We start from the raw sequence: 24,913 nt of genomic DNA, 5'->3' as shown, positions 1-24,913 counted from the left end.
CCAAGCTGCCCCCATTTTGGAAGCATTGTAGTCTTGCAGTTCACCTCATTTGGAATGTTTGCAATAGATGACGCAAAATAAAAAACACCAGATCTATTAGCATTCTGAAAAACCACTTTTTTTCCTCTTCACTCTTTTGCTAGCCTACACAGATCCGAGAAAAATATTCCATGCATTTCCCCATTTCTCAGTTCACTTTTCTTACCACTGCGGTGTTCTTCAGGCTTCAGCTCAGAGTTGTGAAGGGCATCCCAAGTTCTCCTCTTACAGCTTACATATCTTCCCCTGGATGACACAGATCTATCCTGTTCCCTCCCCCCCACCCCCACCATCCTCTGCCCTTCGTCTTTCCCAAAAAGAAAAGTCTTTATTAAAATTTCCCGTTTCCTCTGTCAGGTGAGCCCTGGCACTTGACCACCTTCATTAAATGCTCCTCAGAGATTTTTGTTTAATGACTACTCTTCTAGGGATCAGAACTGGAAGTAGCAATCTCTCTGAACATCCCACTAAATGATCTTTTCTGTTGGAATATAGGAATTTCTCCTCTCACCTTTGGTGGTTCAGGAGGAAAGCAAAACACAACAGATGTAACAGCCATATGGTCTGAACACCTAACCAATAGAATCTACAACTCATAGAATAGTTTGGGTTGGAAGGGACCTCAAAGATCATCTAATTCCACCTCCATGCCATTGGCAAGGACACCTCCCACTCAACCAGGCTGCCCAAGCCCCATCCAACCTGGCCTTGAACACCTCCAGGGATGGGGCAGCCACAGCTTCCCTGGGCAACCTGTTGGAATGACTCACCACTCATCGTGAAGAACTTCTTCCTAATGTCTAGTCCAAACCTGCCCCTCTTCACTTTAAAGCCATTCCCCCTCATCCTAACTGGATATAAACATCAAATTAGATAAAAAAATTAGATAAACATAGAGGCATTATCATCAAAACATTTGTGACCTACTTTTTACCTCCAAAGATGGATTCTTTTGCAGTCAATAGGGTGCTATTACACACAACAGTCAAGACCAGGTGTCAAGAGGACTACAGGGGATCAGTGTGTGTAATTGAAAGATTCCTAGACCTTTGTAAGACCTTGCAAAAATTCCTTATGGTCAGTAGGAAACTGTTAGTCAACAGCAGAAACACAGCTTACAGATGTTAGAAGGACCCAAAGATTTCCCACCACAAACAGAAGGTTCCCTCTCTAAGTGCTGGCCTTACGCATTTCAACTGCAATGGTATTTGCATACATGGAACTCTAAAGCTAGAAAGCGCAGCAAGAAAAGAGAACAAGCTGTAGAGGTAAATAGCAATGAAGGGAAAGGGGGAAACTATACCTCTGATAATGTTGCCAGCAAATTAATTTATTTTCACCTTTCTACTGCAGATACACCCTTATTTTAGTGCAAGTGGCCACAGCATTTGCTTCTGGAAAAGTCTGGTAACAGGACTAGAACATTTATGAACTTAAGAAGGGGGCGATAGTATGAAACAGCTTTGAAACTACACATTTGTGACTGAAACAGCAGGGCACGTCAGTTCAGCACAACGGTTCGCGTTTGCCAGATGTTAACAGGCTGACTAGCAAAGAAACAAAACCCAATCCTCCATCCACTACAGGATCCTTAACAGCCACAGCAGCTGCATCATTGTTCTTTGCCTTAGAATCCTCAGCCACAGGAAAGAAAAATAAACAACCCACCCCGCTAGTATCTTCAAGAGCAAAGTGCCTTCTTTCGGAAGGGCAGCAGTCAGGCACAATTAGGACAAGGAAGCTAACACAAATGACCACCCATTCACAAACACCCAGTGCTTACCCCAGACTTCTACCTCTTACACCACAGTACTCTCCAAAAGAAGTCATTGCAGAAGAGTAACACAGATAGTCAAATTCACCATTGCTGATCACAATTGCCCTGATATTCTGACCATCTGCAGGCAAAATGAACCAGCTCAATTTCTAATATTATAATCATTATAACTGGGACTGTAAGGAAGCGAGTGAAACATGAGCTGATCTTCACTGCAGGGTGCCTGCTGAGAGCGGTCCCACACACTGGGTCTAGATCTGTGACTAATTTTCTTTCTGAATGGGGGAGCAAACAAAGTCATTGCATGATGCAGACACCAGACTTTCTTTTCAGAAGAGCCAATGTGTTCAGAGAAGTCTTGGCTCAAAGCATCTTGAAATCAGATGCTTTTGAATTGGGCTCATAGGGGGCATATCAGAGATGCATTTAAAAATCTGTTGTTTTAGTAAAGAATGACCTTCAGCTTATTTTCTGGAATGCTTCTGCTAAATCCTTCATTGCCTACCTTTTTAATTCCTGTACACGGCACCATGCAGTGAAAAACATCACTAGCAATGTTGCTACCAAAACTCCCTCCTACCTCTATCATCAATCACATGATATAAAATTCAGAACTTTGTGTTAAAGATGAGCTACACACAAAAACTTTACTCATTTAATAAAATCATTTTGTTAAAAAACAATCCAGTAGTGATTGGAATTTTGCATAGAAAATTCAGAAATTACAAAAATTGGCATGATGTAATAAATATAACCAGAATATATACGAACAGTTAGACAAATTTGGTAGTAAGGTCTAAGAAAACCTATGGAGAAGAGAGATCAGTTGTTCCTGAGTTAATTGTGCTTCTGTTGTTCTTCTGAGTTAACATGATTACGAAGTAGAATATTCTCTTTCTACATGAGCCTTTGTGTTAGGTGCATCTCTTCTGTCCATTTCATGACACTGATGTTACATGTGCCTTCTCTTGGCACAGATAAGAGGCCCTTCGAATGCCCGAGAAAGAAAATACCTGAGGCCTAGAAGAAGTATTCTAAAAGAAAAGCAGTGTACTGTGCACAGCCTACAGGTAAAACAACCCAAATGACTGCTATGCTGGCTAGCCAGATGCTCATCTAGTAGCTACTCTGAATGACTGGGCTACCACAGAAAAGCTTGCCGTCTTCTTAACTTACTCATTCTGCAATAAACAACAATGCTCCCTTGTGAAAAGTATAATTTTATTTAACATACTACTGCACATTAGTAAGGCTCAAACATTTATAGAGCAATGGCAAGAGAGAGAGAGAGGGTGAGAAAGCAAAGGGCAAGAATGAGAGAAGGGTGAGGGAAGAAGAGAGCCAGGGCACAAGAGAGCACGAGTGAAAGGGATCATGAAGGCTGCATGAGACAGCGTGAGCAAAGGGCTTGAGTGTAAGCCTCTGCAAGTCCTTCCATTCCTACGGCCCCTACCAGCTCTCTACTACCAAGCCTCTCAGACAGCAAGCCACACCTGCACATATCAGATGGTGCCACACAGCAACAATGTCAGCTGGTCTGCATCCCAGGGTGGGGTAAAAGCATCTTCTCTGATTGACTGAAGCAGCCAGCCAGCACATATCTTATCCATCAAAGTCCTGCAGGACACCTTCCCTGTCTTTCAGCCAAAAGTCACTGCCAGTTCTACCAAGGCCTGTATTTGGTTACATTCTAGACGTTTCCCCACATATAGGTTAGGCTCTTCAATCAAAGTGCATCTTTCCTCTATTCATATACCCATTTATGTAAATTATTCTGTCACTAGACTTTACAGCATATCTGAAATGTCTCATATCTGTACCTAATAAATATTACATGAAAATATTTTTTCAGTATTTACATACAAAACATATAAAAATATGATCATTGTAAGATTACTTCTTCGATTTCATCTTCTAAGGAGCCAAGAGTCTTAATTCCTGGCTTGCTTGTAGTGTGTTGCAAACGGTGCCTGTTTAGGTTTCTTCCTTCAGCAAAAAGCTCATTGTCTTCTTTGACTTCGCTGTTTTTCTCGACAAGGAGAGTATTACTAGATTCCCAATCTATGTCAAAAGGTGTTGCATCATTATTTTTAGAAAGAATGGTACTGGCACTGCTTCCAAAGAGTTGTTCCATTAAATTGGACTTCTTTTCTTTCTTAGTATTGAAATCTCCATTTTCCTTAGCATTTTCATCTAGGTTGTCACTTTTTTGAGTAAGCCAACTTGGTCGTCCTGATCCTTTCCCAAAGGAAGGTATATAACTACCAAATGTTAACTCGCTACTTAAACCTACAGTTCTTGGATTTCGTTGCTTCTGCCCTTGTGCTCTTGTGGCATCATCCTGGCTGCCATCTACAGGAAACCCATTGGTCATCTTCCTGGGAATCTCAAAGAATTGACTAGTTTTATCTTTTTTCTCCAGGGAATCTGATTTTCTTGCTGTATTTGTGAATGGTGCTTGGGAAATAGGTTTCACGTTTGTTATGTTTTGAATTTCTCTATCAATTTCTCGCATTTTAGCAAGCAGGAACTCTCTTTTTCGCCGCTCTTCCAGCATTTCAGTGTTTTCTCTCTCTACTTCAGGTTTACGGATTTCTGTCTCCATCTTCGTTTTCTCCTCTCCATCCAATAAAATGCTACTTTCATTTTTCATTTTGTCATATTCCTCCTTTTCAGACTCTGCAGGAAATGTTTAAACGTTATTTAAAATGTTTTATTTTTTAAATACTTAAAATTATATTTTGAATACAAAGTAATTCAAAACCATTGAGTTTTTAATATGCTCTTCTATGAATAACATGGTTCTCCTACTGCAAAAATAAATTCTTCAAAAATTAAAACTAAATTGACACCAGGTTCTCTGCTAAGATATAAAAGTTTAGTGTCATCTTCCAAATGGGTTAGGTCATTGTTCACATTTTACAGTTTTCAGAGGAATTTCATTTCTAATTTCCTGGGTTTGGATGAAAATGAATACATCACCGATTTCAATAGGTCTGACTTGCACAGAACTCTATTCTTCTTTGTCTGGACCACTGACTACGATATCTCTGGGACATATATTTAGGGTTTTGTTCTGTAAAGCAGCTACTCCTGTGAAAATATCAGGCCACAAAATCATAGGAGTGATTACTGGTTTCAGGTATTTAAAATATACTGCATCTGCTGTACGCAGAAAACACCTTTACACGAGTGTTCCGAGCATCACCACATGTCAGTTCACACAGCTGTAACGGGGCTCCAAAGGTGTAAACCAGTAATAAATATCTAGCTAGAGCCTTCAAATACTTTGGCGTACAAGAAAAAGGAAGCTTCCCAAATATTTCTCTCTTCCAAATATTTTTTAGCTAAAACAGACATGTTTGGCCAAAAGCTGAATACAACTGCCTTCAACATACTGGCATTCCCCTTAGAACAGTTTATTCAAATTCTGACTGATGCTTTCAGAGTTCCATGTTATCTATTGTACTTCCGACCAAGCTTGCATAAATATCTGCAACAATTCAGTTAATTTAATATATGTGCTTCTTCAATAGTATATCATTATGCCAAGGTAAGTAAAGGAGCTACTGTTCTGTATGTAAGGTGGAGAAAATATCATCTTATACTGTAAGACGGGAAAGTATGTCAGAATCATCTTACTTAGAGACACTACAGAGCAGATTCTTGGCTTGTGTAAGTTGTGCCCTGATGTCAGTTGAGGTAGGAGATTCTACACAGAATTTACCTCTGAAGGCAGCTACAGATTTTTGGAATTCTTCCTTGTCATTTAGAGTGTGTGTCACTGTTCATTAACTATAATCACTGAAAGAGTACTTTAATATGACAGGAGGCAGTCCATCTAAAATATTTTAGGTTAAGGGACTTATGAATGTAAGCATTTGAGATGTGAAAACCAAATGAGTAAAAAACCAATACTAAAATATAAAGACAGAAACTGACATTTCTCAGATACCCACATGAGATGATTGAGATAACCACAAGTGAAAAGAGAAACAACAGTTTCAAATGAGGCAAGCAAGTAGACATGTAGTGGAAAAAACAGGCCATATTAAGGAAAACATACGTTCTATAATATTAAAAATCCACTGCCTACCTCAATAACATCTAGCAAGCCAGAAATAACATCAGCATTTACTTGCTATGTCATCTTTGTTTTGTAAAGCAAAATATCTCAGGGTTTAATACTTTTTCACAGACAACATTTTTTACTGCTGCATACTTAATCACAGCTGAGTACAGGGCACAGACTATTCTATATCCTGTATTAATTTCTGATTTTCTTTGCATAACATAACTGAAAATAATTTTCCACTGTAGTGATCTCTGCAAAATCATTTTGCTCCCCTCACAAGAAACTAAGAGCCTCACTCGATTAGTATTCTATGGTGTATTTTTCAGCCTTCAGCTGCTCGTTTCCTTACCATCATGTAGTTTTTGAACTCTCTCCTCTAAAGCCTGTACTTCCTGAAAACATTTTGGTTTCTCTTCCCTTTCCCTGTCTTGGTCTTGCCTTAATAGGTCTGCTCGGTCTTCCCACCCCTTGTCTTCAGTTTCTTTTTCCTGAAATAAATTAATACAAAACTGAAATTGATCAGGGAAAAATAATCAATAAAACAAACAAAATCACATGAACTTCTATGTCAATCTGAAATCACACTCTTACTGCAAAGCATAAAGCCAAGCAAGTCATTTAAACCCAACTAGCTCTGACAACCCAGGGATTTGGGCCTAAAAATCTTACCACCTCTAACAGTTTTACGCACCTAAAATGAAAAGAACAATCAACTTTATTCTGTATTATACATTTCAGGAAAGTTGCAACTCCAACATCATAAAGCAAAATTATCACTGTGTTAGGGTAGAAGTCAGAAGTTATTTTTATCAAGAACTTTAATGGAATGCCAGACCCCACCATCTTGGTTTTTTTATCAAGCCAACAATTAGTTACCCTCTATTTCAATGATCTAATCTTTTTACTCAAGTCACTGGGTTGTGGATTTAGAGGGTTTCACAGTGATAATTAAAGTTATGGTGTATTAAGTGCCAAATACTGAAAGAGAATGGTTTAATCTTGGCTGAAAAGTTTGGCTAGTGAGTATGCATACACATTTAAAAGGGAAGAACCTGCAGAAAAGACATTAACACCAGCAGTAAAACTACTAACACAGAAAAGTAGTGTCAATGAAGTGAAGAGAAAGATGGCATAATCCAATATTGATGTTAACTTGTAGAATTTTAGAAAAAAAATAAGCTTCTAGATTAAAATACACCTCTAAGAAATAAAAAAGTTACTACTTAACATATACTTGAACAAATAAAACATGACTAATAGCCAAACCAACCTCAGCATTTTTTCCTCCTCCATGTACAAATTTATCATTATTATATTAAAAAAAATAAACTTCATGAAGAGATGGTGGCCTAGTATTTAAAATGCTTGACTTAGAAAACAGGAAAGCACAGCTGCCCAAATCTAAATTTATGTTACACAAGGCAATAGCCGCATACAAACTAGACAGGGCTGTAAAATGTCATTTAGTTGGATTCCATGAGCTGCACTCATACCAACTTTGCAATTATGTAACTCACATGCTAAAGTATATGCTGGAAGAATGCATACATTAAACTATATCCATACTTATAGAAAGGATTTTGTAAGACAGAACACATGTGAAACAGCTATGAAAAAGCTTCAGGCCTGTCAGGAAGCCAGTCAAGACCTTCATCAGAGCATTATTTCTGACAAATACTCTTTGCCTTATCTAATCCAAATTTGTATAATTTGTACCAGAATATGTGTCATTCTGATTTGTAATACTTTACCAATCTCTTCAAGTTTAGCTTGAGGTCACAGAACTTTTAGCAGTACTTCTAATGGTATTATTTTGTAATAAAAAGGGAAATGGGAAAACAAACAAAAAATCCAACCATATTCACAAAGCTGGAAAAACAACAGAAGAAATACCAGTACTACGACAATAAGAGGAAGTGTTAGATTTATGCATTGTGAAATAAATCTGGGAAGTAAAAGACACCATAATTAGGACCAAAGCAAAATGAGAGACAATGCAGCCAGGACAGTTACAACAGATTTCCTTATTTCTAACGGTTATTTGAGCAAAGGGAAGAAAGCAAAATGAAGTCTTAAAAACTTCAAAGAAACAACTGTGGCAGAAAAAGAAAGTGAGCTAATGGTTATCAGTAAGACAAAGAATACGATGACCTAAGTGCCACAAAAACAGAGTATGATATTTAAGTAGAGTTTCTTTTAAAAATAAGAATGCTTTCTAAAATATATTTCCTGTATGTTCATATTTGTATATTCACGTTCTTTTCTAAAATATCAGCTCTGCATTAAACATTCAATCCAATAAATGAGTTAATTTGGAGCAAGTCTCAAATTTTTACTGTACTCACTATTTTAGGAAGAATCCCTTCTTTCTTGTTTACTGTCTCACCACAGACAAGTTCTGATTCTGGAAGAAAGTCTACTGGCGAGAAGTATCCACTGGTCTGTACACCTTTTGCGACCTGAGTTCCTTTTTTAATATTTGGGTTGTTGGCTGTAGAAAATACAAACTAATCAAATCATGTTTTCATTTGAAAATATCCCATTATACATTTATCTCTCTTTTTTAATGATTTGCATCTAACAAAGACTGGAACTGGAAAGTATTGATGAGTTTCACACAGTTGTATTTGGCATCTGTAAAAGATAATTTAAAAAAACTGCATGCAAAACTTCTACTGAAAAAACCCCCACCTTAAAGCTACTAAAAGTAATTAATTAATAATTGTTAAAAAATCCTCATCTTACTGCTTGTCACAGAAGCTACATGTAGAGAAGCAAACTTATAAAATTAAAATTTGCTTATCTGCATCTTTGAAATGGAATAATAATAGAGCATCTATAATAAAATGAGCAGCAAACTGTTTGAAATGCTGGCATTAAATATTTAAAACAGTCCCATAAATTCCTGCTTCTTCTGACAAGTAGATTCTACTGATCCAGTGAAAACAGTCTCAGTACACACATAAATATGTGTGTATAAATGTGTATCTATGTGGGTAGCATAAGGCTCGAGGCTGCCTCACCACACCAGAAGAAATCACTGCACTGATACTTGTAGAAGATTACGTTCTGGAACATATGTGCTCTTCAAGGAAAGAGAGAGCACAGCTCATCAGACAGACAGTAAATTTGAATTAGCAAAAAAGTAAATAAAAACATCATCAAAATATTCATAGCAGTGAAGTTACGTATTTTTAAAGCCTCTAATTTATTGTCATGTAGACATTATCTATGACCCACTAGAGAATTTACTAAACTATGTCCTCCTCCTCCTTCACCCAGGAACATCTGCTATGAAAGGAGTTAAGAACACTGATGAAATTCTGGGTTTTGGTTCTACTGCAGTTACAGCCAAACAAACAACATGCCCTTCTTCGTAACCAGTGCCGAGTTGAAAGCAATGCAAAAAAAGTAAATGTTCCCCAACAAGCAGTGGTAGAGACACTGAACAGCATGAGTAATAAAACATAGAAGAATAATTTCAGAGTGTCGCTATTAATTTTTCTGCCTCCATTGCTCTATGTAAGGTACCTCTTTTTCTTTGTAGAACATCTGTGTCTTTTCTTGGGGATAGCTTCAACATACGATTGGCATATATATTTTTTGCTTCAAGTTCTCTTTCTTTCTCCTGTGTGTGGAAAGGTATAAAGAATGCGTTACTAACATTTAATGTACTAGTCAATAGCAAAGCTGCAAACTAAGTCAAAAATACACATTGTACGCAGAAACAGAGTGAAGTAATCCATTGTCATATCCAACATTAAGAAGGAAAATCATATTCCTAACTTTTCTCATGCTGTAAGAGAGCAGATGCAACTTACCCCCCAAAAGAAAAGCTCATTAGCAAATATTCAGGGTGTGGAAAAAAAGCTCCTCTGCAGTGAAAATAAAACCAGGTGCCAACATTTCCACAGACTTGAATAAGGCTTACAATGTATGGATTGACTGTGCAACTGAACTTTCAGTATTGTAGAGAATTAAACATTTCAATGCTAGCAACATTACTTGTCACAGGGCACGTCAGTACCACGGAGCGGAGGTACAGTGCATCTTAGAGGCAGAGATTTATTTTCCCTTCATGACATTTATTGAATAAAATACAGATATGAAGAGCAAGTTATTAGAAATCATCTGATAATGAAGATATTTTTAAAATATCAAACTCTTCACTAACAAATCAGGCTTAAAACACACCAAACAAATAAGTTTACTTATATAATAAGTTACTAATGCTACCGTTAATTGCTTCACAGCTAGTAAGGTGGTAAACTGGTGCATCTCCACTATAGAAGTATGTTTGAGAGCTGGAGTTTCAAGGAAATTTTCCTAGGAATTAACTATTTGTTCAAATCTTATTTATTTTTCTCCTGAAGATAAAGTAAGTAGGTAGAACACAACAGTATCTTTAGTCAAATTTAGAAGAAATTTAGAACTGGGCAACAATAGGGCAGGGAGATACAAATAAACCTCTGCACAAATTCAGCTATACATGTATATCACAAATACATCAAATTAATCTTTACACAAACCTACTGTAATGCTACTACACTAGTAACAAAGTACAGTATACACTTGCAGATTTCATTTTATAAATTAAGCCTTCAAAACCTAATCCTCCAGTAGATCTTATGGCTTAATCACAATGCTTGGCTATGTACTTGATCTTGGGTTTTTTAACTAGTGCTAACAGTAATGATTAACATAGAGACATTCCTGTTATAAACACTGCAGGGGCAGAGCACAGAACATTTCAATTTAAAACAGGAAAAGAACTCACATGTGGTATTATAATAAAGTACATATCAGACAGTACAGTCACTGGTAAACTATTCAAACCTGATTACAGATACTGCCAACAATAAAATGCCAGCACATGGTTAGCAACTTGTATTGCTTTACATTTTACCTTCAGCTTTTGATTTAGTTGAAGCAGCTCTTCTTGGAGAACTCTGTTTTCTTCTTGAGCCTCATGTATCTTTTTTTTCTTTGAATGTAACTCACGTTGAAAACTGCTACCACTTAATTCAAGATTTTTTTCCAGATCCTTCAATTAAAACAAAAAAATATTTTTTAAATTACTGAGGTACTTTGTTAATAGTCAAATTACTTAAGTAGAATCAGAGTAAACCAGCATCTTGGATTCAGATATTTGCTCTGCTATAACAGTGAATACACCTAAACCCTTTACCCTAACTTTGAGGGGGCAGACAAAACACCTGCAGGTGCCGCAGTTCATCCTTGAGGAATATTGAGAGGTGGTTTGAGGACATGATGGGAACACACACTGCCTTCTGCAAGGCTCTTGGCCTCCAGATATTGAAGACAAGCCTCAAACTGATGGTTAAGAGACAAAACACCTCCATGAAAGTGCAGGATTAGAACAAAGATGATAAGAATCAATTTTGAACCTTTCTACTAGAAACAAATTTGTGATTTTGTTTACATATCCTCACCCTACAATAGCTGTTTTAAGTGATCCTGCAATGATAAGGGAAGGAAAAAGAGTAGAAGGAAATACTTCACTTTTTAGAAAATGATTCATTTTAACATTATCCAGTACTACATATGCTGAAATATGTGATCATAAAACTACAGATGCCAGATGGTGACTCTACAGGGTGAGGCAATTTGGGTAACTCAGCATTTTTTACCTTGGTATTTTGGGATTTATTTTATGAAAGCTTAGTTTCCAGCTTAATCCTTTGGATTTCCAGATCCATTACTCTGTAATGTAATTTAGGTTTAACTACTAATATAGACAAATTTTAACACCATTTTAATGGCCAACATAACTTCATCTAAAAACAGTATTGCATACTATAACACTACTAAACTGTTGGTAGTTTAACACAATTATTTTTCAAGATTAAGCTTTTGACATATTTGTAAACATTTTTGCTGAATAAAACATATTGCAAATGTTCTTAAAATGGATACCTGTAACACATTCTAAAGCTCACAAGTATTAAAAATAATGCTGCAATTTTGTTCAGCTATACATGTTTCTTAGAATTTTAGTATAAAGTTCCCCAAATACACAGAAAATTTTTAACAAATGCTTCCCCTCCAAGAGGTTAAACCAGTTTGCATAAAGTTGTATTATAGCTGCATGCATTTCTGAAATGTTATTACCAGTTACAAAAATACTTAAAAGCACTAGCCCACAGTACATATTCTGACAAAATATATTTAACTTGTAAACAGAAATCTGAATGCACAGCTACCAAGTATGTGACTATATAATCACCTTGGAAATAATTTACTTGAGGATAGTTACGCGTTAAAAAAAAAACCCCAAAACTGATTTTCCATTTGCTCCACTACTGTGAAAAAATACAACTCATGAAGCTCATTATGGTAAGAAATATCTGTCACCGAATTCCTTACAAAAGGAAAGTCATCTCACCTTGATTCTTTTTTCACTGTCCTCTAGCCTGCTCTCCGCATAGGCTAGTTTCTTTGCCAGGTCATCTCTTTCGGCAAGGTGCTTATCTGCAGACAGCTTTTTCAGTTTCTGTAAGACAGTTTTTGTCCTGTACAGTTCATCTTCCGAATCTTTCAACCGTCTCTCAGTTGCACGTTCTCTCTCTTGAGATTTTCGTAGGCGCTCCCTTAATATTCTAACCTCATTGTTGTGCTGAGCAAGGAGCTGAGAGATTTCGTTTTCTGTATCTTCAAACTTATTCAAGGCTTTCTCCTGCCTGTGCTGAAGCCTCTTCAGTGCCCTGTTCTCTTTCTGCAGCTCATCCAGTTTGATGTGGAGTTCAGTCAGTTCATTTCGGAGCTCATTGATTTTCAGCAGCCTAGCAGAGAGCACTCTTTTTGTAACAAGATCTATATCTTTTGCAGGAGAATCCCTAGTGAGGCTCTGAGAACGGAACCCCCACTGTGTCCCTCGTTTGCTTGGTGCATATTTGGAACTCAATTTCTTTGTGGCTAAGAAAGGACAAATAAAAAGCATTTTTACTATAAGGCAATGCAATTCGTCTATCCAGACATCCTTCCTGGAATAAAGCTCTGCCTGAAACAATTTTACAATACTTAGAAGAGATTGCAGCTTTCAAACCAGACAATAAAAAACATATATACGATAGGCTTATGTTCCTTTTCATAGATAAAAAAATGGAGATTTATGTTTGTGATGTACTATGAGAGGTAATATTTGCAGCCATCAATACAGAACCATTGTAAAGCAATCATCTGCAAATTGTATCAGAAATAACAGCCATATTCTGTTAATATTTGAAGATGCTTATTAAAATGTTTTAGAAATACTGTACTCTTATGCATACACTGTTATCAAATGCTTTTAAAATGGCAACAATTAGCTGGATCTTAGCTAGTTATGTTTTATGCAAGATGTAATTCTCAAACATACGCAGTAGTATTTTCAAATCCAGCTGCTGTGCTTACAGACAAAACAGCAGATTTCAAAGACTCAATGCAAAAAGCCTCCAAAGCAAAATTATAAATCCCATGGAAATTCTTTCTCCTTTGAATAATTTATTCTTGTATTAGAAATTATTTTCCACAGAGTATCCCTATTTGATTACTAGTACGCATCACTCACACTCCTATTTGATATTATTATTTTATTATCATCCCTATAGATAAAAGCTAAACATTTTGTTTCTATCGTATTTGCCTCTCAAGCCACACTCAGAATGAAGCACATAATCCACCAAAAATATCTCTTAAAACAACTGAATATACAGAGAGTACATAATTCATATTAAGGCACATCAGTGTTCAGAAGAAACATGCTGAGCCGCAGCTTATAATTCAGGTTTGAAAGCTGGGATGCAGCAATAGTGCAGTCACCTATACACGGACAGTGAGTGTGTGTGACAGCAAATTCTTCCCTTTGGCACTCACCATATTTCTGTTCTACAGAGAATACTATACAGCAAAAATAACTTTAAAGTATTTTCTTACCATTTCCTTTAAACATTTTGCACACATATTCATTTTCTGCTTGATACTCATTTTTATCACAGCTTGAGCAAACAAAAGAAGGGCTCTTTTCCCTCTACAAAGAGCACTTATGTCACATTTAGGTGTGAAAAGATTATCTAATACATGCACTGCAGGTATGATGCCACTCCAATCACCAATTAAGAGAGTTCCCACTAACCCTAGTCTTCCAGCCCCTTCCAAGATTTTCTTCACATTTAGGGCAGAGCAGAAAATCACAATACCAAGTTTGTATTTTTGACCATACAGCTAAATCGGGGAATAGTGTCTTTCAAGAACAACATGACATTCACAACACCTTCACGTAATGATTATGTTCAATCCATAGAATCAGAATCACTAGGTTGGAAAAGACTTTTGAGATCAAGTCCAACCATAGCTGTCCACTATTAAACCATTTCCCTGTGTACCTCATCAACTCATATTTAAATACCTCCAGCAATGGTGACTCAACTGCCCTCCTGGGCAGCCTCTGCCAGTGCCCGATGACCCTTTTGGTAAAGAAGTTTTTCCTGATGTCTAATCTGAACCTTCCCTGGCACAATGTAAGGCCATTCCATCTCATCCTATCACCTGTCATTTGGAAGAAGAGACCAATACCCACCTAACTACAACATCCTTTCAGCGAGTTGTACACAGTGCTAAGGTCTCCCCTTAGCCTCCTTTTCTCCAGGCTAAACAACCCCAGCTCCCTCAGACACTCCTCATAACATTTGTTCTCCAGCCCCTTCACCAGCTTTGTTGCTCTTCTCTGAACACAGTCCAGGATCTCAATGTCTTTCTTGTAATGAGGGGCTCAAAACTGAACACAGGGTCCAAGGTGTGGCCAGAGCTATGCTGAGCACAGGGGGCAAACCCACCTCCCTAGTCCTGCTGGCCATGCCGTTCCTGATACAGGCCAAGGTGCTTTTGGCCTTCTTGGCCACCTGGGCACACTGTGGACTCATATAGAGCTGTTGTCAGCCAACATCCCCAGGCCCTTCTCTGCCAGGCAGCTTCCAAGCCACTTGTCCCCCAGCCTGTAGCGCTGCACAGGACTGTTGTGTTCTGGCTACGTAATCAAAGTAGTCGTCATTCATTTTCCCCTTCAAATTCATAGCACAGTGGAACTGGAGCTTTTGTCTCCCAGACAGATAACCCATGCTTGCTGTGGACAAAATGCCACTTATGAACACAGAGCAGCTTGGCAAAACACCAGTTGCCCCAGGACACCAACACTGTCAAGGATGTGAAAAGATATACTCCCTGGCCAAATTCAGTATTTACAGGCAGATCTTCTGGCACATTCTAGATCGTGTTGACAAAATAATTCATATGGTATCAGGCACTTAGGAATGAAATAGACCATTTGCTTGAGAAAGGATATGCTCTTACTTGAACAGAAAATGTGTGCAATTATTTAGAACAAGCCATCAGAGTGTGGCAGAGAGGCTTCGCATCCTTACTTTACCCCAGGACCTGTATAACAGTTCTCTCACTTTTTGTAGTGATGTTCACTTCCCCACAATCTCAACCAAGAGAGCAGCTGAGGTAGGTTAGATGTGTGTGAGAGAGCTCAAATTGAAGCTATTTAATCTCAAATTTGAGATATTTATTTTAAGGATCAGTAAAAGCTTTTTAGGATTTCTGCATGCATTTAACTTTCACCAAAAGTATTTTCTCTCTTCCGCTATGTTAGTAGACTTTCATTTGTCAGTTTTTCAAAAGTACCTAGTATTACACTGTAAGGCTCAGTCAACTAGGCTTCCACAGGAGAGGCGTCTTTAGGGGCATTTTGTCAGAGAAATCTTAACTGCCTTAACTTTCACAGATTGCACAGTAAAGACTTGCCTTGAGCCCTTGGCCCCAAATCTTTCTGACAAAGGCAAAAAGAGAACATCAGCATGATTCAACAAACGGCTAGCATAAAAGCCACATTAACTTGTTAAGAAAACTATTAATAATTCTGAAAAAAATCACCCTCTTCCTCATGCATGAATATTGCCCTCCTTATGCAGGAATAGGTTAATTTCAGTTTTCAATGGAGCAGTTGCCATCTACCTGCTATTCATAGCATAATTCAGCCTTATTTGTAGAGTCTCATAATGGTCATTTCCCACTTCTATTTCAGCTTTCAAAGATAATTAAGTATTATAGCAGTTACAAAGCAGCAATTTCTGCTATTTACCTACCTTGGTAGTGCATAAGACTGTTGGAAATTTGGGGTTTGTGATCTCTTTTTTCTTGGCTTGTAGATGGATAGCTTAGTGTTGGTGATTGGCCAGATGAATGAGATGTGTTATCTTCATCTGAATAATAGGAGTCACTATTTTTATCCCCATCTGATTTCCTGTCGTGTTCAGAATCTGGGCTCCTTACTCTTTCTCCCATTTTTCAGATTTAATTGCTTTCCAGATTTTTCTCAAAGACTCTTCATTTTGACACAAAGGACTTTTCAGTTATCACAATGGAAGCAGCTGGATTATTTCCTTGGATTTATCATCTTCATCTCCAAAGCATGAGATCTTTGCATTTCAGTTCAGCAAAAAATAGTTATCATTTAGAACACATTTTTTCTGTAATGATTTAGAGAGGAAAAAAGTGAGAATGGTTTTGCTGTTCACCTGAGAAAGAAAGGTTAAAGAAGGTAGAGAAAGAAAGGTAAAAAAAAAAAATCTATAAAATTATTCAGAATTCCTATAACCTTATGCCACACACTGTGCTACATCAGCTTTATTATTTATGTTAAATGTGACAGATATCACTCTAGGAATGCTACTAGCATTATACTCGGTAGTTTGTGGCACTTAATCCCTGAAAGAGAAATCAGAAAACTAAGACAGTTGAATCTAGAATAAGGAATTACTCCCAGGTTAGAGAAAGGGGAAAAGCAGCATTCAGAAAACAAAACAGAAGAAAAGCAAAAGCTTGATGGTAGTCAGGAAAATAATTTAAGCATATCTTAAAACTTTTAAAACAAATAAATTAACAACTTATTCATGTGGCTAGAACTGAGATACCTGTAGAATTTGACCATATCTTCCATTTTTCAATTTCTGACACTCCAATGATGTCAAATAATGGGCTTAGAAACTGGTTGGCCCATTTGTTTGGAGGACATTGTCCCTTACTACTGATGAGACAGCACCTGTGTCATCACAGTCTTTTCCTCAGAAAGTACTCTCATCCTCTACAACATCTAGTGTTTCATGCCTTCAAGAACTGGCAGGACCACACATGTGTTGTGTGTTTCATACAAAAATGCAAATACAGCCTTTAGGGTTTTTTTGATATCTGATAAGGCAGATCATACTGTTAGTATATAACTGTATCAGTTATAAAATGAGAAGAGATGCTCCTGCAGCCTGTCTTCTGATGTAAAGTGAAAAATCCCCTAATCTCAAGGTAAAATCACCTTATTTTGCATTTTTTTTGAGACCTTTCCTGAGAATATTATGGAGAAAATAGATCCAAAATTTCCCCCACTTTCTCAGTCAAAAGCATTTTCTCATCAGCTTAGGAAGTATTTTACCAAATACACTGAGCCTCCCATGTCTTTTGTCTTTCTCACCACTCTTCATGGCTCTCAAGCTTATTTCACCACCTATCTCCCTTCAATCCAACTTCAGGACATCAAGTCTCTACTGGGTGTATAAACAGGACTTGTATCGGAGCCCATCAGTTCTGCCTGTTGAATGAACTAAGCTCCTTGCCCATTCCTAAATGGTAAAGCAAATTACACACAAAGAATTGAGCAGCTTTCAATCAAAACTCTTCTGCAAGGCATACAACATGCCTGTAAACGAGCTGTAAATCTTTCACTATATTATTTCCCAATAAAATAAACTTAGCATGCTTCTCGGCCTTCTCTTCCCCTGTGTAGACAGGCAGAACTGCATAGTCAAGGAGAACAGAAGTGTCAGCTGCTTCATTACAGATTTCATTACAAATTCAAGCTTTCTGGCTCAGTTCACTGTTAGCACAACTCTGTCTGCATTGCAATCCATTTGCCCTCATAATCTATACAGAAGGAATTACACAAATAAATATCTCAACACATTTCTAAATTGGAAAGCTACTGGGAGATTAATACTGAATGATTTGGAACAGTGTGTTTTTCTTTACTTAGGGAGTAACTTTCCAGAATAATGTCTTTTAAACAACTAAATATTTTTAAAGTGGTCCAAATAAACTTCATGCTTAAAACTTACATCAGAAATGATTCTGCTGAAAATTAAGATTGCACTGCAAAGTCCAGAAAGAAGACAGCTGTGCTTAAGATTACTTATCCTAGCGACTGCTAAGCACATCCTGGAAGGTATCAGTTACCGCAAACATTCAGATGACCAGTAATGAATGTTCTTTTTATTTCTGAAATAACACAGTTTTTGAAGATATTTCAAAAGTATGTATCTAACCATCACTGTATTATCTGTTTGTCTTTAAGTGTACTGAAGACCCTCAGTTATGTTAATGAGTGCAAAACTAAGATCATGTAAGAATATTAGAACATATCAGAGTGCATCCCTACTCCCATACAGCTCTGCTCTCAAGTCCTGGGCTTACAAACTCTGCACAGAACTTGTTATTTTGACCCTCAAAGAGCAAACCAAGCCCGAACTGAAACATAGGCACAATTTTAGGGACAACCTGTCCTCTAGGGGGCGCACAGGCAAGCCTGCATCAGTTCTCTCTCCACAGGATTGAACCTCAGCAAATGCAAAAACTACAAAATAAAATATAAACTAATAGGTGTATATTAAAAAAAATAAAATTATATAAAACATAAAAATAGTACTCCGGTGGACTTGGACCTCGTATTACTATAGTCATCCTGACTGAAAAAACACCACATTAAAAACAGTAGTTGCATGTGTAACCCGCACAAAGTGTGGTGCTGCCACTGAAGCCAAAGACTTCACTTCCAGATAACAGCGTGGGCCACAAAACTTGTCAGACATTGTCTGAAATCATCTTGGGTGCCTGAAGCTTTGCTACGGCTTACTTAGCTGCAACAAAATTAGTTAACAATCAGGGAACTTACCCAATTTGTTTTAGCTTTTTGCTTAGCTTTGTACATTGCCTAGCACCTACTGTTACATTTATGTTTATAAAAAACAGAGGGAAACAACTAGTAGTTATCCTGTGCAGAGCCAACTGTCTATAATCCTTGCAAAAATGCAGCACAGAGAAGTACAGGCGTGGGGTTGTTTCAGGGGCCTAAAAGCACAAACGCAAGACAAAACTATGGCCCTAAGCTGTAACAGTCCCCCTGTAAGCTGATAACAGCTCCATTACTGATCATCATCCCATCATCAATGGATGCAGTCTTGGGAGCTCGGTAAAACCAGTCCTATAGGCAAAGTACAAAACAAAGAACAAGTACTTAACCTATTTAAAACACACCACATATAGTAAATTCAGATGTAATGTGTAATCATGAATCAATGAATAGACTAGACTGAAGAGCAAGGTGCACAGTGTTTTAAAAAGGGTTTGGTACTATAGCTTGTGCCTTTATCACTGTGACAGAGCATAGCTTGGACCGTGTTAGTACCTGGACTAATACTAAGTCTTTGATTAGACTCTTGAGATTTTAATTAGACTAACAATCAGTGTTGACTATCTAAAATGCGTTCCTGTTTTGCTCATAACAACATGCTTAATAAAACAAACTGGTGGGAATTCAAGCAACCTAGTCTGTTACATGGAAATCTGCCCCAGTGACACAGGGGCATATGTAGCATCCACAAGAGTCCTGGACTCTGGAAAGTGGGCACATCAGTGTTAGAGGCACTACCATATTTACTAGTGTTAACCTAGCCCTATGTGCAGGCAGGGATTACTCTGTGTGGCAAATATCCGTAAATATAGCCAAGATACACCGAAACTATGTCTGCCTTCAACACACAGAAGGACAGAAGGACATCATCATGCATAGACATTTTCTTGAGAAGACAACAAATATGAATGAAAACAAATGGGATCACATTCAGGGAAAACAAATGCCTACAGTTCAATCATCAGGATGTCTAATTATATACATACATACACAAAAGAAGAACACTCACTTTCACTTACTGACTTAAAGCTGATCAGTTATTTTATAGTCCCACAAGAGTTTACTTTGGGGGCAATAATATTTTCGAACAATGCTTTTCATAACTTATAAAACAGACAAATTGTAAGAACTGGAAGATTAGAATTACCCATCACTACTATACTAGATATTCTCCACTTTTGAGAATATGTTGCTAAGCACCATTTTGACATACAGCAACATAAATGAGCAGTAATTTTTGATGTGTTCTAGAAGTACTTTTTCAACAGATTGAAAACAAATTGAAAAATATGAACTAATAAAAGCTGCCTTGAAGAATCACCAAAATAATTTTCTGAATCTTCCAAAGGTTTTCAGTTTTATAAATTCGTAATCTTACCACATTTTCCACACAAAACAAGAAACCTTAGTCTGCCAAGTGTTGCCAAGTTCAGTTTTCCTCCAGTTTATAATGTAATTTGATTAATAAAGAATGCACAGTTTATCTCAAGAACAAATGAATCACTAGGCTATTTGAGCTTTACTTCAGTTAGCCTAAGGACTGTCTAATTAAGAAATGCTTTGGTTCATTGACTTTTCAATTGTTACCAACTAGTTTGAGTTGATTATAAAGTAAGTTCAACTTCCGTGACAAAGATTCACAAAGATATCTACTTTCCTTTGGTACATTCAGAAGGTTTGTGAGGAGTGCGTGTACTAAACCCCATAACCACCACCAAAACCCCAACTCTCTCCCTGCAAAAGCTCCACGCACGCTTTTAGAAGCCAAGACCAGATCAGTATAGAATAGCTGAAGTAAATCTGGGACTTGTACAAACTTTAGGAACAGTTTTTGTTCCAGAATTTCATACTTCTTCACTTCAGCAACTTCTACTCCTGCTTTTCTTTATGTATTTTGTATTGAAAACACAGAATCATAGAATTGTTTAGGCTGGAAGAGACCTTTAAAATCATCAACTCCAACCCTTACTCTAACACTGTCAACTCCACCACTAAATCCTGTCACTAAGCACCACATTTACATGTCTTTTAGATACCTCCAGGGATGGCACCTGAACCACTTCCCTGGGCAGCCTGTTTCAGTGCTTATTATTACAGAAACAGTCAATCTCCAGGTCAGCGTAAAGGATGTGACAGATAAAATAGAGGACACAAAACAACTGCCACGGTGATAGACTACTGTCGCCTTATCACTCCTAAGTAAATCACTGTTCGATTACAGGTATTTAGCAAGAGAGAGAAAGGAACATTACTCAGTCATTCTTCTCTCACAGTAGACGCAAAGCTTAGTTCTGTAACGCAAGACTCATAATACTTCTAAAGTCCTTTTCAATCTTAACACTTTTCTAATACCAGAGGCTAGATGCTTTTACTGGTCACCATACAGGCACCTTCTCAGTACAAATGCTGATCTCTAATGGTCCACTCAGTTTTCCTACCTATTCTGAGAAAGGGGCAGCACAAGCAAGAGCCAGCTTCCAACAAGCACAAAAGCATCAATCCAAATTATTAAGGTGCTCAACTTAAGAATAGAGAATATCCTGAAATGAGATTTGTCTCCCTTTTCTTCGCCTACTTGTCTTTTTCAGATCCAAATACTGCAGCTTTTCCAGAAAAGACAGGAGCAAAAGAATTTACATGTAACACATCAATATATATTCACTGATGAGGAGTAAGTCTTTCATTAGGGAACCTTTCTGCAGCTGCTGACTTAACTGTACGGTTTTCTCCTAAGTTTACCATCTATTGGTAAATTACAGTGCTCTATGGTTTTAAAAGCCAATGTTAAATTTACCTGACTCCATGACAGTAATACTTTATACTACTGTCAACAGAGATATCAAAACAAAAAAGATGATCTGAGTCCCAGGTCACAGAATCATAGAATCATTAGGGTTGGAAAAGATCTTTGAGATGATCAAGACCAACTGTACCTGTCCACTAAATCATATCCCTAAACACTTCATCTAGCCATCTTTTAAAATACCTCCAGGGATGGTGACTCAGCCACCTCTCTCAGCAGTCTCTGCCAGTGCCTGAAAACCCTCTTGGTGAAGAAGTATTTCCTATTGTCCAATCTGAAGCTCCCCTGGAGCAACGTGACACCATTGACGTCTGGGCTGGAGCACCTGCCATATGAGGACAGGCTGAGAGAGCTGGGCTTGTAAAGACTGGAGAAGACAAGGCTCCAAGGAGATCTTATAGCAACGTGCCAGTACCTGAAAGGGGCCTACAAAAAAGCTGGAGAGGGACTGTTCACAAAGCCTTGTAGTGATAGGACTAGGGACAACGGCTATAAACTGGAGAGGGGCAGACTTATACTAAAGATAAGGAAGAATTTCTTCTCAATGAGGGCGGTGAGGCACTGGAACAGGTTGCCCAGGGAAGCTGTGGAGGTGTTCACCTTCCACATCATCCCTGGAGGTGTTCAAGGCCAGGTTAGACAGGGCTTTGAGCAGCCCGATCTAGTGGGACATGTCCCTGCCCATGGCAGGGGGGTTGAACTAGCTTTAAGGTCCTGTCCAACCCAAACTACTCTATGATTCCCTCTCACCCTATCACCTATCATTGGAAAGTAAAGACCAACATCGACCTCACTACAACCTCCTTTCAGGCAGTTTTAGACAGAGATAAGGCAGCCCCTCGGCCTCCTTTTCTCCAGACTAAGCAACCCCAGCTCCCTCAGCCACTCCTCGTAATGCTTGTTCTCCAGCCCCTTCACCAGCTTCGTTGCCCTTCTCTGGACACGCTCCAGGACCTCAAGGTCCTTCTTGTAGCAAGGGGCCCAGAAATGAACACAGGATTCGAGGTGCAGCCTCACCAGTGCCGAGTACAGGGGCAAGGAAGCAACGTCAGAGATGTTGTTCCAAACAGGTAACACACAGGCCAGTCCCACTACCGGGGAAAACAGATCACATCCTAAAATCCTCAGCCAAAGAGGCCCAGGACCCGGCACCTTCCCTGCTCCAACTCACCCAATTCCCGAGGGCAGCCTTCCCGTTCCCAGAGCGTCAGCTATCCCTTCGCCTTCACAAAAACTAAAAAACAAACAACACACTCAACATTATTTCAAACGAACGCTTTAAAACAACAAACGATCGCACGCGAACCGTTCAACCCCACCACAAACGACATCCCCCGCCCCGGGACGAAGCCTCCCCCTCGCTCCCCCCGCCCCGGGACGAAGCCTCCCCCTCGCTCCCACCCCTCAGGCCGAGGCCGGTGGCGCCGCCACCTCAGGCGCTCGGGCCCCGCGCGGACGCGGCGGCCGTTGCCACGCGACGCTTAAAGGGGCCGCGCGGCGTCGGCCCCACTGCGGCTGCGCGGGCCGAGGGGGCGGGGCGAGGCAGCCCCCTCTCGCCAGCCATTGGCCAGCCGGCCTGTCGGAGTGACGGCGCCCGGCGGGCCGCGGCGGCTGATTGGCTGAGGCGCTAAGGTGGGGGGGCGGGCGGTGTGTGTGTGCGCGCGCCGCATAGAGGCGCTACGTGACCCCGGCCTGGACGCCTACGTCACGTGACGGGGGGCGTCACGTGACGCCTCGGCGGCTGGGGCCGGCCTGGGCTTTGATCCATGTGGCCGCCATCTTGTTTGGGGGGGTGTGAAAGGAAGGGGTCATGCGAAAATTAGTTGCTGTCACAGAGGTGGAATATTTCGATTTAAGCTGAAGCAGAGGTTCAGTTTTCATCCAAGTAATTGTATAGTTGTAACGAGGAGCGGCTGAGGGAGCTGGGGTTGTTTAGCCTGGAGAAGAGGAGGCTGAGGGGAGACCTCATTGCTCTCTACAACTACCTGAAAGGAGGTTGTAGAGAGGAGGGTGCTGGCTTCTTCTTCCAAGTGACAGGGGACAGGACAAGAGGGAATGGCCTCAAGCTGCACCAGGGGAGGTTCAGACTGGATATCAGGAAAGAATTTTTCAGAGAAAGGGTCATTGGGCACTGGCAGAGGCTGCCCAGGGAGGTGGTTGAGTCACCTTCCCTGGAGGTGTTTGAAAGACAGGTAGACGAGGTGCTCAGGGACATGGTTTAGTGGCAGATAGGAATGGGTGAACTCGACAATCAAAGATGTGTTTTTCAACCTGGTGGTTCTATGATTATACGATTTTTTGGAAACTCTTATAGCGTAGATTTACTTATAGCATGTTTGGGTTTTTTTTTTTTTTCAAATAGTGTTTTTTTCCAGACACTGTTACACTCCTTGTTCTTTTGGAAATGGTAACATCTTGCGTCAAGTATGATCTGTGCTGAGCAGAGGTGTCTTTTTTAGTGATCATCCTCTATTTGCCATTGCTTCCTGTCTCAAATGCAAGGTCAGGCAGAGCTGGAGCCAGAGCTCCAAATTAGCAGGAGTTTTGACTGTTGTGATGTTCATAATCACATTAAAGCCCATCCAGTTCCAACCAACCCCCTTGCTATGGGCAGGGGCACCTCCCAGCAGTCCACGCTGCTCACAGGTCCCATCCAACCTGGCCTTGAACACCTCCAGGGATGGGGCATCAACACCTTCCTTGGGCAACCTGTGCCAGTGCCTCACCACTCTCATAGTGAAGAATTTCTTCCTAATGTCTAATGTAAATCTTCCCCCTTCCAGTGTAAAGCCATTCCCCCTCATCCTATCACTCCATGCTGTTGTAAAAAGTCCCTGCCCAGCTTTCCTGTGGCCCCTTCAGGTACTGGAAGGTCTCTATAAGGTCTCCGCAGAGCCTTCTCTTATCCAGGTTGAACAACCCCAACTTTCTCAGTCTGTCCTCATGGGAGAGGTGCTCCATTCGTCTGGTCATCTTTGTAGCCCTCTTCTGGACCTGTTCAACAGTTCCATATCCTTCTTATGTTGAGGATTCCAAAACTGAACACAATACTCCAGTTGGGGTCTCACAAGAGCAGAGTAGAGGGGGAGAATCCCTTCCCTCAACCTGCTGGCCATGCTTTCGATGCAGGCTGTGATACGGTTGGCCACCTGGGCTGCGAGCTCACATTGCTGGCTCATGTTGAGCTTCTCATCAGTCAGCAGG

General features: G+C 39.4%; 1 protein-coding gene across 1 annotated transcript; it reads right to left on the bottom strand.

Annotated features, from left to right (window-relative positions):
• Positions 1–3,018: 3,018 nt before the first annotated feature.
• On the bottom strand, positions 3,019–23,188 carry LCA5 (lebercilin LCA5). Its single transcript, XM_069851316.1, has 9 exons — positions 23,111–23,188; positions 22,881–22,943; positions 16,037–16,420; positions 12,298–12,827; positions 10,798–10,935; positions 9,423–9,519; positions 8,237–8,382; positions 6,241–6,379; positions 3,019–4,495 (listed from the first exon to the last, which is right to left on the bottom strand). The coding sequence occupies exons 3-9, from the start codon at positions 16,233–16,235 to the stop codon at positions 3,699–3,701; spliced, it is 2,046 nt and encodes a 681-aa protein (XP_069707417.1). The 5' UTR covers positions 16,236–16,420; positions 22,881–22,943; positions 23,111–23,188; the 3' UTR covers positions 3,019–3,698.
• Positions 23,189–24,913: the final 1,725 nt, after the last annotated feature.

Source organism: Phaenicophaeus curvirostris, chromosome 2 (genome assembly GCF_032191515.1).
Source record: "Phaenicophaeus curvirostris isolate KB17595 chromosome 2, BPBGC_Pcur_1.0, whole genome shotgun sequence".
NCBI lineage: Eukaryota > Metazoa > Chordata > Aves > Cuculiformes > Cuculidae > Phaenicophaeus > Phaenicophaeus curvirostris.
The sequence above is the reverse complement of the archived record's forward strand: the minus strand, read 5'-3'. Positions and strand labels throughout refer to the sequence as shown.

Coding starts and splice junctions, on each gene's coding strand:
- LCA5 (XM_069851316.1), bottom strand. CDS start 16,235: ATGGGAGAAAGAGTAAGGAGCCCAGATTCTGAACACGACAGGAAATCA. Junction 12,828..16,036: donor CAGTCTTATGCACTACCAAG/GTAGGTAAATAG, acceptor GTCCTTTCTTAG/CCACAAAGAAATTGAGTTCC. Junction 6,380..8,236: donor AAGGGATTCTTCCTAAAATA/GTGAGTACAGTA, acceptor AATTTATTTCAG/GAAAAAGAAACTGAAGACAA.